The 15548-nt window shown below is 36.9% G+C and overlaps 1 protein-coding gene across 3 annotated transcripts; it reads left to right on the top strand.

The window, feature by feature from the left end:
- Positions 1-3265: 3265 nt before the first annotated feature.
- Positions 3266-8419, top strand: LOC149407613 (Polynucleotidyl transferase, ribonuclease H fold protein with HRDC domain-containing protein). 3 transcript variants are annotated; one of them, XM_089614578.1, is made up of 12 exons: positions 3266-3519; positions 3757-4010; positions 4084-4182; positions 4453-4536; positions 4648-4734; positions 5096-5216; positions 5388-5563; positions 5678-5716; positions 6169-6656; positions 6740-7208; positions 7346-7824; positions 8257-8419. In XM_089614578.1, the coding sequence occupies exons 1-12, from the start codon at positions 3303-3305 to the stop codon at positions 8315-8317; spliced, it is 2574 nt and encodes an 857-aa protein (XP_089470704.1). In that variant the 5' UTR covers positions 3266-3302; the 3' UTR covers positions 8318-8419. The 3 variants fall into 3 exon arrangements, with proteins under 3 accessions (XP_089470704.1, XP_089470699.1, XP_089470708.1); XM_089614573.1 differs by having other exon boundaries at positions 5373-5563; XM_089614582.1 differs by having other exon boundaries at positions 5373-5563; positions 8216-8419.
- Positions 8420-15548: the final 7129 nt, after the last annotated feature.

Below are 15548 nucleotides of genomic sequence, written 5' to 3'. Positions count from 1 at the left end.
AACTTTGAATTTAAAAGCAATCTAAGTCACAACGATGAGGAATACCATACCAAATTAATAGAACAATTTGAAAAATTGACTTAATGAAACAACAAGAGAGATTTTTTTGTTATTAATGATTTGAATTCAAAGCCACCAACCAAAAATTTAAAATAGAGAATAAAATTAAATCGTATGATTAATTAATTTTCTTAACGACATTCAAATAACTTAAAATCGCTCACGCACCTCCAATCTCGCCGTCGCCGCTCATCACCATCTCCACTGCCTCCGGTCGTCACCTTCTCCAGACTGAACCGCCACCCCATCGAGCTCTTCTATAAAATCAATCGCACACCTCTCTTCGTCGCCGCTTGTTGAAGTCTCAGTCATCTCTGCTCGTCACCTTCTCCGACGACTCCGAGGTCACCTCGAACGGACGTCGACGACTCCAAGGTCACCTTGAACGGACGTCGATGACTCTGAGGTCACCTCAGCCAATTGATCTCTTTACTTAAAATCGATCTCAAACCATAAATCACTCAAAGTTCCGACGTGAGCCTTCTTTGCGGTGCTTCTATTATGACGTAACTCTTCTCCGATGAATTACCAGAGAGAACGAAATCACCACACCTGCGATGGTGAACGAGAAATAATGTTTTGTTTGTCGCGGAAAATAAATTACAGAGGTAGAAGATGATACATGGGTATAATTGTTCCATAAAAAATAAGTTGGCCATTTTCCTAATAAAATAAAACTTGAACTATATCCTTAAAAAGAGGTAGATGATTGACTAGTTACAATAAATACTCGGTATATTTATCTGTGCTAAATTAAGCTTATAATATATTGAAAGTTTATTGTACTTTCCATTATTGAATTATTTTAACCTTTGAATAATACTTGAGTGTAATTTGCTTTTGTAATTATGATGTACTTTCAAATGCGTCAAGAATGGTCATTGACTGCATGTTGGCTTGAAAGTCGACTCTATTTTGGACTCCAACAAATCCTCTTTTGTTTGTTACAAAAATTATCATCTAAAATTATTTTATTAACTATGGAAAATTATGTTTATAATTATTTAAAAAAATTAACAACAAATTAGCATTAAACTTTTAAAATGACTTAAAAACTATTTGAATACAAATTGTAAATATTTAAATTTGTAAAAGTGATAAAATACGCACTTAGATCATATATGATTTTAAGTGTAAAGCTAAATCTAGTACGAGAAACATAATCCAGTACCAAGTTTTTTCGCGCTTCAACTCTCTTGAGAAGAAAACAATTTCAATCTTCCTAAATCGCTACGAGATGTGGTTGAAATTAAGAGTGAAGATCAGTAACTATTTCTCCCGAAATTTTGGTAATCTTTTTAGTTCATCTAACCCGTGTATGAACGTCAAAATTGAAGAACTTTTCTCGGAAAATACTATTGTGGAATATAGTTTGGGAGATGAACTCGTCCAAATCACCTAGCCCAGCCGGCTTTCCTTAGAGTTTCTATCGGCAATTTTGGTCCACTATGGAGACATAGATGGTGAGTAGTGTCTATGAGTTTTACAAGAGCATAAATGATTTTAAGTAGAAAAATAAGATGTTTGTTTGCTTGATCCCGAAAGCTAACTACCTTTATGAGTTTGATAAGTTCAGGCAAATCAGCTTGTGTAACTTCAGCCACAAAGTTTTCACAAAGCTCGTGGCAGACAAAATTAGACATATGTTATATGACATTATAAGCAAATAGCAGTTGGATTTAGTAGTTGGACGATGGATAGCGAAGAACTCAACTCTCACACATGAGATTATGCGGCGGCTATGGTTGAAAAAAGGATTGGCGGGCTTACGAAGGTCAAGTTGGATATGAGTAAAGCTTATGACTGGGTGTGATGGGGCTTCTACAAAAATGTCCTAAAGGCGGCCAATTTTGATGAGCACTTTCATGCTTTAATAAGTACTTGCCTTTCGACCACGTCTATGTCGGTTCTTCTTATAGGAGCCCACTGCTGTCTTTTTCTCCGGGCCTTCGCCTCAACCAAGAAGATCCACTTTCATCATACTTGTTCCTTTTGCTTATGAAGTGCTCTCGATGCTATTGATCAAAGAGGGGTTACAGCATATCCATGGGGAGATCTTCATTTAATATCACATTTGATGTTTGCCGATAACATCTAATATTGGTGGAGCAAGCAAAAAATCGTTCGTAAGCGCTTTGATAGATTCACAAAACTGTTGGGACAAGAAAATACATGTTGAGAATTTAGGGGTCATACCATTCGTTCTTTTTTCATATCAAAGCTTTCATGAACACTATCATATCTTAAGGTTTCTCGGTCCGAAAAGTCCATCTTGTTAACAAATCTCCGCTTTCTACCACCAAGTTATGCATGTTTTACCAATTGATCCCAATCTCGACCGTCCTCATCTTTCCTCATAATTTTCCAACTCTTTGATTTTGAGGTAATTCAAGGCAAACAAGAGTGATATTCTAACTCAATAAGCTCAAACGGGCTCTAACTCAAAATAACGGGATTCGACTCAAGACAAATGAGCAAAAAGAGCCTCCATCTTTAAAATATCATGTTAAATTCACACAATACTTAGCATTGAACAAGTATGATCATGAACGTATAACTAATTACGAGCACATGTGAGAATTTTCGAGTCTGAGTACCTTAGATCTTAACTTATGCTTTTTTTTATTACCGATGAATCCTAGTCTTGCTTATGAGCAACTCGGTTAGTTAACATGTTAATTGAATCTCAAGCTGCACATGAGCAACCAGTTCGTTTACGCCTATTATTGTTTCACTCATAAATCAGCCAGATTTAAAGTTAAAAAATTGGGTTTTGGACACCAGTAAGAGTAGATAAGTGACTGATTCCACATTACTACTTTTTTTTTTTTTCAAATTAGACAGATCTATGAGCGTTTAGTTTTAGATAAGTAAAAATGTCAATTTTGACATTTTGGTTACTTGTTTGTAACTAAACACTGCTAGATCTGTCTAATTTGAAAAATTAGTAATGTGGAATAATCAACTTATTTACTCCTATCTGTATAATTCTAAAAAAAATAATCTTTGTCAATGAGATCTAGAGAATTAAGTTGGGATTTCAACTCAAGGAAGTATGTGTTGGCTAGGTACTTTATTGGGCTTTTAGAAAATATATTTGGCTAAAACCTATAATTGGGCCAGAAGTCACATTATCATAGGCTTAGACCAGAATCGGCCCGTAATATAAAATGATTTGTATAACACAATTGTCCCTCTCATTCTCACTGGAAAACCGAAAACCCAGAAGGAAAAAAAAAATAATGAAAAACGAACGAAGACTCAGACTCGCTGTTGCGATCATAACAGTCTCAACGGCAATCTCAATATTACTGTTTTCTCAGTATCGGAGACGCAGGAGACAGAAATGCCCTCGGAGTTCGTGTTATTTACAAGCTCACCCGAAGCCACAGTGCTCCTTCAAGCGTGTATTAGCTGATAACTCCTTCTCTGCTTTCAAGCACCTCAACTCTTCCAAAGGTCTGTTTTCCTTTTGATCTCATTATCAACGAAAATGGAAATTCTTTAAACACAAGCTATGCATATAGACGATGTCAATCGCTGCAATGGTAGTAAAACAAAAGAAATAGAGTGTTGCTTTGTGTTTTTTGAAGTTAGAAATAAAAGAAAAGAAAGCGAATGCTGAGTCCAATTGGTGTAGAAAGGCCAAAAGATTAAATTTTTTGGAGATTTAATGCGAAATAGTTAAATGAACAGATGTTGGAGCTGAAAGTGGTACGAATTCGCATCCGTTCGAAGAAGAAATAACAAAGTTGCTTGAAAGTCCGGTTCTCGAGCTCCGCTTAGCCGATGAAGAGAAAGATTCGGAGACGAGCGAGTCGTTCATTTGGGTAGAGACCGAGTCGCAGCTCAAGGAACTAACCGAGACATTGAGCAAAGAGAGTGTTTTTGCCGTCGATACAGAGCAGCACAGCTTGCGGTCGTTCCTTGGTTTTACGGCTTTGATTCAGGTAAAATTAGCCGAAAGCTTTGTATGTGATTGTGAATGAGTCCGGTTTTTATTTTGTTGTTATTTTAAATCAGGTTTCTACAAGGAAGGACGATTATTTGGTGGATGCGATTGCTCTCCATGATCTCATGGGTCATCTTCGCCCGGTTTTTTCTGATCCCAGCATTTGCAAGGTATCTAATCGCAAAATCAAGTATTGTTGATTTTGTACCACTAAGATTTGTGCTAAAGTATTCTTTTTTATATATATATATTATGATAAGAACCCAATCAACAGACAAAATCTGAAATCAAGCCAGAGAACCTGACCCTTGACATAACCCTAATAGACTGCTAGTTACCGATAGATGATATGGTTCGATGATGATGATAATGTAAACCATTTGACTATGCTTGTGATTTTGATTAGTGTGTCGTGGTTTAATTGAATGACGTTGGTGTAGGTTTTCCACGGCGCAGACAACGATGTTCTATGGTTGCAAAGGGACTTCCACATATACGTTGTTAATTTGTTTGATACGGCAAAGGTTATCAGTGTCGGATCTCGACAAACATTTCACCGAGTCATGCAATACTAGTTGATCACTACACAGCTTTGGGTGAATTTTAGTAGTTTACTCTGTCTTGTTGCTTTGCAGGCATGTGAAGTGTTATCGAAACCACAAAGGTCTCTCGCTTATCTACTTGAGACATACTGTGGTGTAACTACCAACAAATTGTTACAAGTATGCTCTTCATTTGCTATTCATTTCATACATTATAAACAGTGTTTAAGGATCTTAATTTTGGATACTGCATGTGTTATGGATTTTATAATAATAAATAGTGTACTTTATTTATTTGATTTTTATAATAGTAATTAGACGTTGATTAAGAAAATATAAAACAAGAAAGAGTAGCAGGAGACCTTCACGGTCAGAATTAGAACTGCAATTTTAATTTTTTTGTGTATTTTTTTTTATTCGTCAAATTAGGGAAATGCATAAGTCAAGCAAAGCTCTTGACCAATTTTTTTCCATGTGCAAAATTATGTTAAGCCAAATGATACTGTTGTGATACCTGCCATTATGTTCATCGGAAACGCAGCGTGAAGATTGGAGACAACGTCCCTTGTCGACGGAAATGGTGCAATATGCTCGGACCGATGCACATTACCTACTTTATATTGCAAGTCGTCTAATTTCTGAAATGGAGGAACTAGAAAATGGTATTATAATAACCCTCTACATGCTTTTGTGATATTTTGTTCTGTTTCACTGTAGGAGTATATATAGTAGGAGTTTTTTTTTTTTTTTTTTTTTTTTTTCTTCTTAAGCATAGTTTTCAAAGATATCATGTGATATTAACGAGTGGAGTTCTAAAGATATTAATGCATCAGAAAACTCTTCCCCCGATGATAAATTCCGTTTTGTTGTCGAGGCTAGTCGGCGTTCAAACATGATTACCCTGCAACTCTATGCCAAAGAAACAGAAGCTTCTCCTGGAGAGTCTGCTGCCTCTTCAATACTCTCTCGTCATATGAACGGTCTCTCATCAACTTCGAACGAATTCCAGGTTGCTCATATATATATATATATATATATATAATATAAATATTATCTGTGCACTTATTGGCGTAATCTCTATATGGACAGTTACGTAATACGCCTGCTTTTGTTGTGGTTTCAGGATAGACTGAGGCGATTGTGTGCTTGGAGAGATTTGATGGTCAGTTATCTCTTTCAATAGATGTACTAAATAATGTTATTATTGGTCATGATAGAAAAGAGAAGTATAAAAATGGTCATCAAAACATCAAGTTGATACAGACCTTTTGATTCTAAAAATAAATGTATTGCGAAAGATGCTTGTATATAGAACTAATATGTTCTCTGTATTTGTACCCAAATGGATATTATATCTGTCTTTATTGCATGTGTGTATTAGCATAATTGAACGTGTCTGGTTCTGTGAAGAATATCACATCTCAACTTGCTAAGCATTTTTCGGTGTCTAGGTCAATGTTTTTATTTTTATTTTTTTTATCTTGTGCAAAATTTGGCTACTATTTTTAGCTCATTTTATTGCTTTTGTAGTATGCTAAACAAGTAGAGTTTTCGATCATATTACCTTGTTAGATGCAATTCTACAAGTTTGTAATTTATTTTACTATATCTCAGGCTCGTGTGCACGACGAGAGTTGTAGATACGTGCTGTCAGATCAGGCTATCATTGCTCTTGCAGATAAATCTCCAACGGCGATGAAAGACATATGTAGAGTTGTTTCCGAAGCTGATTCAAATACGGAGTCAAATTCTTCGTATGTGGTCCAATCTCCATCTTCTGTGGTTTTGAGTCACTGGGATGACTTTGGAAAAATTGAAAACACCGACGACGTTTTTCCGATGATTCTCCAGAGGTGTCTGGGCTCAAAAGGGAGTTGCCTTCTATCAATTTTTAACTATGCCTTGCTTCTCAATTGGGATTCGAAGCTGTCACTGAGTTCAAAACAAAGCGCCATGAAAAATCCAAAGCAATTCAAGAAGAAAGCTTCTCGAGATTTGTTCGTTCAAAAATTTTCATGCAAATCCCCAGTTTATCACAATTGCAGGATCTACGCAAACGACGGGCGGTTGCTCTGTTACTGCGATCATAAGAAACTCGAATGGTCAGTTCTGACCCTAACTAATATATTGACTTTATATGTTCACTAAGTACTCGATTTTTTTTTTCCCATTAATATTATAATAGGTATGTTAGTCGGAATTTAGCTAAACTAGTTGAGGAGGATCCGCCGGCCATCATGCTTCTATTTGAACCAAAGGGTCGTCCCGAGGACGAAGACAATGACTTCTATATACAAAGTAAAAGGAATATCTGTGTTGGATGTGGGCACGGAAACCACTATTTACGTTACCGCATAATCCCCTCTTGCTACAGAATGCATTTCCCCGAACATTTGAAGAGTCACCGCTCTCACGACATCGTTTTGCTCTGCGTGGACTGCCACGAAGGTGCCCACGTCGCTGCCGAGAAGCACAAGAGAAATGTTGCCCAAGAATTCGGAGTTCCGCTCTTTGTCCGAAGCGTGGTCGACGCAGAAGAAGCTGCAAAGAATGGTTACGCGGGTGTGTCTCCGTTGCAGTTACGAACAGCTGCGATGGCTCTTTTGCGTCACGGTTCTAGAATGCCGCCCAACCGCCGCGAAGAGCTCACCGAGGTATCACCGAAACAAACATTTGTGGTGATTAAATCGATAGAAATACTTGATCTTTCCATTACATGTCCCTCGTCGAAAATATGAAGAGTTTAGCAAATTTGTGTGAGGGAGATTCATCTTGTGGAGTCTGTTTGCAGGTCGTTGCAAGATACTATGGACGGAGCGATATTTCCGAGGAGGATTTGGAGCGAGCTTTTCTAGTTGGCATGAATCCCCAAGAGCGGAGACGGTTCGAGAAAAAGAAAGGCTTGAATTTGAAGTACTCGAGAGGAAAAGAAGATTCCGACTTTGTTGCGGTGGAGCAAAATACCGACACTGAAGAGAGTTTTCCCGGCGGTGGTGCTGATGCGAACGAGGAGTCTGATAAAAACACAGACGGTTTTCCGAACGGGGACGTCAAGTACTGCTACGACGGGCACGAAGGAATTACACCCCCGATACACAAATCGAAGTTGTCTCTTTTAGGGCACGGACCGCACGGGAAGCAAGTGGTGGACTATCTCTTGAGAGAACATGGTGACGAGGGACTTCGTCAGTTTTGCCAACGCTGGAGACAAGTATTCGTTGAAGCTCTCCGTCCTCGATTCTTGCCAGCTGGCTGGGACATCATGCACAGGTATATTTAACAAAAAATTAGGTAACTAGCCAATTAAAACGTTTGGGATTGCCATATAGCCAACGTTTCATAAAACTTAGGTAAATAGCCACAAACATGACCTGGTTTGCCCTATCACTGAAATAAAATGGTGTGTTATTTACGTCAATTTATGCATGTAAATACATTGATGTGGCTATTTATTTAAGATTTACGAAATGTTGACTATATATCAATGTGAAACTGTAAATATTACTATATACCTAATGGACACTATATTTAATTCACGATAAAAGAAATGCAAATATTGAGCAAGAGTGCGATCACACGAGGACGACGATGGTTTTAATTCTATTTATATATTATTTGTAATGGCCTTTAGTATCTGAAAGTTTGTTTATGCATTGACAAGGGTTTGACTTTGATGATGAGGCCTGTGTTTTGCCTTGCCAGTGGTAAGAGGGACTTCGGCGATTTCAGTGTCTACAATACTTCCATCAATGAGGTGTCCTAAAGTCCGAGCTCAGAAGAGGGTAAAAAAAAAAAGCAGGTCATTCCGTATTATTGTTTTTATTTATTTATTATTATTTTTTTTACGTTCAAATTTCAGGAACTCCAGGAATATGCAAGTGAATTGCTGTGTTGTAATCTTTGATATAAACTAATTACAAATTCATCAATTTTGGGCTATCCGAAAAATAATAATTATCTCCAATTTACTAAGCTGGGTTTTTTTTTGTTTTGTTTTATATATATTTTATTTTATATGAATTGGTTTTGCTCGGTTCAAAGAGATGTAACATACATTGTGTTAGATCATAAATGAGGTGATTATCATATTTCCTTGAGTAAAAGGTTGATATGTCTCATTATTTCAGGGCATATAAGATATCAAATGAATTTTGCGAATATTTCATAGTCATAAAACTTCGTAAAATGGACGAATTGTTCTTGGAGACTGTCTTATTTATTATGTTCCCATTATTGTCTAATTCTCATCTTTATGATGAAAAATACATGCACTTCAGGATGTTGCTTGACGTTGGTTAATCAAAATGAACGGATCAAAATTAATAATTACTGGTGTTTCAATGCCAGTCATTTTAAACGCCGATTTGGTCTGATATAAGTATGATATGAAACCAAGAGAGATTTTTATTCCGGAGGCTGTGACTCTCTCTACGCCGGTATGTACCAAGGATCGAAATACCGTTACCGTTACCGTTCCGAGCTTTCGAATTTATTGGTAACCCCTCGTACCGTAAAGGAATACCGGGGGAGGCGGGAAAAAAAAGGAAACCGGTACCGTTGAACTTACCGTTACCGTAGAGGAATACCGTCAAATACCGTATTTACCGAGGGGAATTCAGAAAAGAAATATACAAAAAAACATTCAAAGTACGTAGGATAAAATTTATAAAATTAAAAATAGTGTAGAATGTTTCAACACAGCATCAAATTACAAACACAACAAAAAATAAGTTCATGTGTTGTTGAACAAAGAATTTTGTTATGTGTCTTCCGAGCCACGTTCTCTTCTTCGGACCAACTATCTCATCAATTTTTGTTTGCTTCGCACTCGCTGACTTATATAATGACGGAGCAGCTGGTGGAGATTTTGACGTAGAACCACTGCCGGGCCCCGACATCATCCGAGCCTCCCATTCCGTCTTAGCCGCCTCTTGTCTTGACCTCTTCATAACTGCTCGTAATTGCGCTTCGTAGTCTTCTTCTTCTGATTCTTCCACGCCAACTGTTGCGATTTTTACGCGCGCAAGTGCACGTGTCGCTCAAGTATTATAGTGAATTAAATACGAGTGTCGATCCCACGAGGAACAAGCTTAATTAACAAACAAGTCAACTAATCAAATGAAAGTTGTAAGCAGAAAGAGAGGCTAGGACCAAGGCTTCATGGGTTTATTCAACGGTTTGGATACACGAATTTCACGCACAGTCAATCGTCAACTCACTACTCTTTGCTAACCATACTCACAGAATAATATTGCTAAATCTCTCTCGAGCATCTAACAACCTATGTCAAAGCTAGGAAAATCTTCTCTCGATCTCAATCCCTAACAAAAACATGCATTCATATCAAGAGCATTCACACGATTCTATGGCAACCTAACTATCTCTAGCCTAGACACGCAACATAGTAATTCTAACCAAAACACTAACAACCTAATCTTTCTCAAGCATCAAGTTGAAGTATAAAATCATGAACAAGGTAGCTAATCTCGATCAAGCATTAAAAACGGATTTGAATTAAGCAAAGTAGTAGAGAATGGAAATTGAACTTCAATATATTAAATCATATCCATAACCGAATCCTAAACCCGCTACGCCCTAGTCCTTAATGGAATTAGTTCATGGCGTAGCGAGAAAACAAAAATAAAATAAAAGAAAAAGAAGTAGAAGAAACCATAATTGAAAATTAAAATACGGGAGTTCAAGAGTAAAAGTGAAGAAGAAAACTGCAATTGGCGCGAATTGATGAAGAACGGCTCTCCTCTTTCTCTCTATCTCTCCCAAACACTAAGAAAAACAATGAAAAAGTGTCAAAAGTCCTAAACAAGAGGTTGAGAAGTGTATTTATAGGCTTAGGTCGAAATTAGGGTGTCTCCTCTAATTTTCGAAGTAGACTGGGTAACAAAACTTGATCCGACGGCCCAGATTGCTCCAGAAAACGCGTTTCCTCTTTTGGATTCGCGCACCTCGCGGCGCGCGGTATGGGGGTCGCGGCGCGAGGTAGTTCTTCTCGGGAGGTCGCGTTCCGCGCTTGACGCTCGGGGATTTCCGATGCTGAAGTTCTTCGACCTCGCGGCGCGCGGTCTGGGGGTCGCGGCGCGAGGTTAACAATTCCATAACCTCGCGGAACGCGCAAACTGCTCGGAGATGGCTCGGGATGATTTCCATACCTCGCGGCGCGCGCTAGGAGGGTCGCGGCGCGAGGTCTGGAGTCTTCTTGACTCCTTCTTCGTTCTTGACTCGTTTTTTTATCCCGAATGCCTCGATTTGTACAGATTTGCCCAGAGTATCATAGAAATCCCATTTTTGACCTGAAAACCTTTAAAACACACGAAAACCTCAAAACTACTCAAGAACAAGCTCGGATTTAGTTGGGATAATAGGAGTTTTCTACGTACGACACGCACCTATCACCAACATTTTTAGTCAATGTCTTGCGAAGCGTAGAATCCAACGACTGTTTGTTCTTCTTTTTTACCACATTGCCTTGAAGTAAAGCTTGCATCTCTGTTTTCACTTCAGGAGGGAATTTCTCACAGAATTTGACACTCCTCGTTGGGTCTACATGGGCTAGATGGTTTTTCACTCTCGTGATGCCGCCACCTCCCATAATGTGCTCGCAAAATATGCACTAGTGGCCGCTACTTTTTCCAGGAATGGGTGTGCAATACTTCCTAGCTGGGTCGGGGGCCGACATTCTTGCAAGTCGTAATCTACAAATTAACAAATCACCTTTAGCAAATTAAATTACACTAACAATCATGAATCGTATTCACAAACTCTAAAGGGTTCTCGGATTAATAATAAAAAAAAAACTATAAACATCAACACAAACTCTAAAATTAAAAAAAATTCATAACAATTTCTTCATAAATCAATAAACAAGTTAACATAACCTTAATCATCACTAACTAATCACAAAATTACTAAATAATTCGGATTAAATACAAAAAAATTACAAACATCAACACAAACTCTAAATTTAAAAACAAGTCATAACAATTTCTTCATAAATCAATAAACAAGTTAACATAACCTTAATCATCACTAACTAATCACAAAATTACTAAATAATTCGGATTAAATAAAAAAAAAAATTACAAACATCAACACAAACTCTAAAATTAAAAACAAGTCACAAAATTTCTTCATAAATCAATAAACAAGTTCATCATAACCTTAATTATCATTAACTAATAAAAAATTTACCAAATAATTCGGATTAAATAAAAAAAATTATAAACATCAACACAAACTCTAAAATTAAAAACAATTCATAACAATTTCTTCATAAATCAATAAACAAGTTAACATAACCTTAATCATCACTAACTAATCACAAAATTTCTAAATAATTCGGATTTAATACAAAAAAATTACAAACATCAACACAAACTTTAAATAAAAACTACATTCATGCTCACTAACTAGTCACAACTATCAATTTATAGTTAATCTTCAAGAATCATCAACAAATTTCAAGATTTAAACTCAAAATCATCAAAAAACTCAAAAAGGACGGGAACCTCACCGGGAAAGGCGAGATCCGGCGGGAAATAGGGAGAAATGGTTGTGCTCGCGTCGGGAAGGGGCCGGTTTGGCGGGATCCGACCGGGATCTGGGAAAAAATGGCTGAGCTGCGTCGAGTTGTTTCCTAGCTAAAACCGAACCAAATGACAACTTTCAAAGGGGATCCGGCATTTTATAGCCGGTTTTTTTTTTTTTTAAGTGAACCGGACCGGGAAGTGGGAACCGGGTTCCTTCCCGGATCCCGGTCCGGTTCCCCCGGAATCACTGGAAAATTCCGGTTCTGGTGGTTCCGGTGCCGGGTACTTCAAAAAAGAGGGAACCGGACCGGTTCCCGTCCGGTTCTCCCGGGATTTAAATCCTTGGCATGTACATCAAGGGTTTGGTCAGCGTTGATATTCCAAACAGAGAACTCTACTACAATCCATTGGTCAGATAAAAAGTCCGTATTGGGTAAAAGTAAAAACATGTGTCGGAGTCAGGGTCAAAAGTTAAAGTCAAACAAATGAGAAGGGTCAAACTCAAACAAACAGGATGTTTGAATTCTCCATTGCCTCATTAATGACTACAGAGAGTAAACGTACATCTTTATTATTGCAAAATCCATTATTACTAGAGTTTAGTAATAAACATGCATTATCATGGAATCATGATGAAATAAACTAGTCGAATGACAAGTATGTGAACACAATTGTTGAATATAAACTCCATACATCAAGAATTTGGTCGGTGTTGATATTCCAAACACAAAATCTTTACCGAAGTTGTGATCAAGAAACGAGCTGTGACAATGTCTTGATTCAATTAGAGGCGGAACTATTGATCAAATCGTTGATCAGACATCGCTATTAATAGATTTATATGTCGGATTAAAAGATTGAGAAATCATATAGTTATGTAGTTGGAGCTTGGATATTTTTTATCTGTTAATAGGCAGGGGTCAATCGATTAGCAGCTACTTTCAATTAACCTGACTTTGTGTCTAATGTTGTTTAAAGGTGTACGTGAATATGCAATAAGAGACTTTGCGGCATTTTTTTTTTCTAAATATTGTAAGTTCATGGATTACACGACAGACTTTTCACAATATTTAATTTAATTGTGGTGAAAAGTCGATTTCTCACAACACTTAGATTAAGTGTTATGAAAAGCCGATATTTTACAATGGTTATTTTGTACTGTTGTAAATTATGAGGGCTTTTACAATGGTTATTCTGTACCGTTGTAAAAAAATGGACAATTTGAACCTTGTACAATGGTATAGTTGCACAATCTCGCCGCGACAATGCGTAATTCTCGCCGTGGCGAGATAGTTACAAAAAAAATATATATTAATCTCGCCGCGGCGTGAAGTATATACCTCGCCTCGACGAGAATCTTCTACAACAGTTAAGTCCCATTGTGAAAGTTTTTGGAAAAATCTTGCTGCGGCAAGGTGTATTTCTCGCCGCAGCGACAACTTGATAAAAATTAGGGATCGAGTATAGAAGACAAATTTCATTTTTACTCAGACCTAAACCTCTCTCTCCCTGTTTCGATCGACTCTAGCATATCTCGCCGCCCAAATTCTTTGTCATGTCCTCGCCGCCGATCTTCTTCGCCACGTCCTCGACGCCGTGACCACATCTCACCACCACTCGCAGTCAGCCTCTCTCGACCCCTCTCTCTCTCTCTTTCTCTCTCTCTATCTCTCTCTCAGTCCCGCCACCATTCTTTCTCTCTCACCATCTTGATCTTGCTATTGCTCTCTCTCATAAAACTTCAAGGTATGGTTTTCTATGGTTGTTAGCTTACATTTCATAGTGTTTTCTAAATTTGTATGACCTTTTTTGTATTGATACACGAATTTAGGGGTTTTTTTTGTCATTAACTTGATTAATCACGAAGTTAGGGTATGTATATGTGTTTTTGTGTAGATTCGTGTTAGGATAAAATATTGTTTTGAATTTGAGGTTGAAATTGAGTTGTAATTTGAGATTTTCTTAAACTAGATGTTTAAATGGACTTGAAAATGAGATTGTCTTGACAATAAGATGGGTTTGTGGTTATTTTGATGTTTAAATAGAGTTTTTGTAAAATAAATTAGTTTTTGTTTGTAATTGAGTTTGTTTTCAGTTGAAATTTGTGTGAGATTTATACGTTTTTGGTTGAAAATATTTTGATATATAAACAAAATATACGTTTTTGGTTTGATTTTAAAGAAGAAGTTGAAATTAGTGTGTTAATATGTTTTGAATTTATTAGTTGGGTTTCGTTAGAATATGTGTTAGAATTTTGTTTTGAATGAGTTAAAAAGTATAGTATTTTTGTTTGAATTGAGTTTGAAATTAGAATGATAATTCGATATGAATTTGTGATTGAATTGTTTATGACTTTGTTCTATTAGGTGAAAAATGGATCGATCAAAAACCCTTGCAGGTGCCACGGCGACGCCCAGCTCTTCTAGACAACCTTCCAAAAAATTCAAGCGAGCTCGTCAACTGTCACCCGAACCCGAAGTGGATTATAATAGTCGGATCTTTACAAGGAAGACCTCTGAGGAACGCTATGACATTATCGCGATATGTAGTCCGATCCTTGAGCAGGAATTGAAAGTGAGCAAAAACACGACAATAGGAGCGTAAGTCTACAACACCATCGAAAATCATTTCTGAAGGAAATTTTGTGTCACACCCGAACATAAAAGTGAACTTATTAAATAATTTTTAATAACAGTTGTAACTAGTGTTGTAAATTCTATTTTTTTTATAAATAATTTCTTAATTGGTTACGTACAAATTTTTAGAACTTTTATAATTAATCAAATTGCATGTGATACCAAAATGTTGAACGATAGAATTTCATCATCATGTTGGTTTGTTTGTAATATTATTGCCCAAACGATATATGTCATATTGGTTTCTAATATCATTGCCCAAACGATATATGTATCTTTTTTTTTTTTTTTTCGGAGTGAAATAGAGATAGACATGAGAAGAAGAATATAAAAGGATAGTTTATTGTTGACACGATGGTCTTACGGTGTTTATGAGCAAGTTACTGTAATCATAATTTAAAAAATCTTAAATAGTCAAGATATTAGAATTAGATGATTTTCACAAAACATTAGAGATAAAAAAAAAAAAGCCTACGTCGAGAGCGACGGTGGTGGCAGAATCACCGGAATTGGTTTCTCTCTCTTGACCCATTTAGTCTTTGATAGTTTTCTTGTGATGACAGATGAAAACTATGTTATGGGTTGAGAGAAGATCAATTCATAGGGCTAGCTTTATATAGACTCATCATCAGGGTACCATAGGAAATTACGTTTTTTTTATTAACCAATATAATTTATCTCATTTATTAATAATTAAACCAATATGGTGTAGTCACGCGGGCCATCAAATCTCACGTAATGGGCTTAAATAAGTATGAAATTCTTCCACTTGACCCACGTGTCATAATGTACCTTATAGTTCAATAATAAACAT

Source organism: Urtica dioica, chromosome 1 (genome assembly GCF_054948205.1).
Source record: "Urtica dioica subsp. dioica isolate 48M chromosome 1, U.dioica_male_clone48M_v1_H2, whole genome shotgun sequence".
In the NCBI taxonomy this organism is placed as follows: domain Eukaryota; kingdom Viridiplantae; phylum Streptophyta; class Magnoliopsida; order Rosales; family Urticaceae; genus Urtica; species Urtica dioica.
The sequence above is the reverse complement of the archived record's forward strand: the minus strand, read 5'-3'. Positions and strand labels throughout refer to the sequence as shown.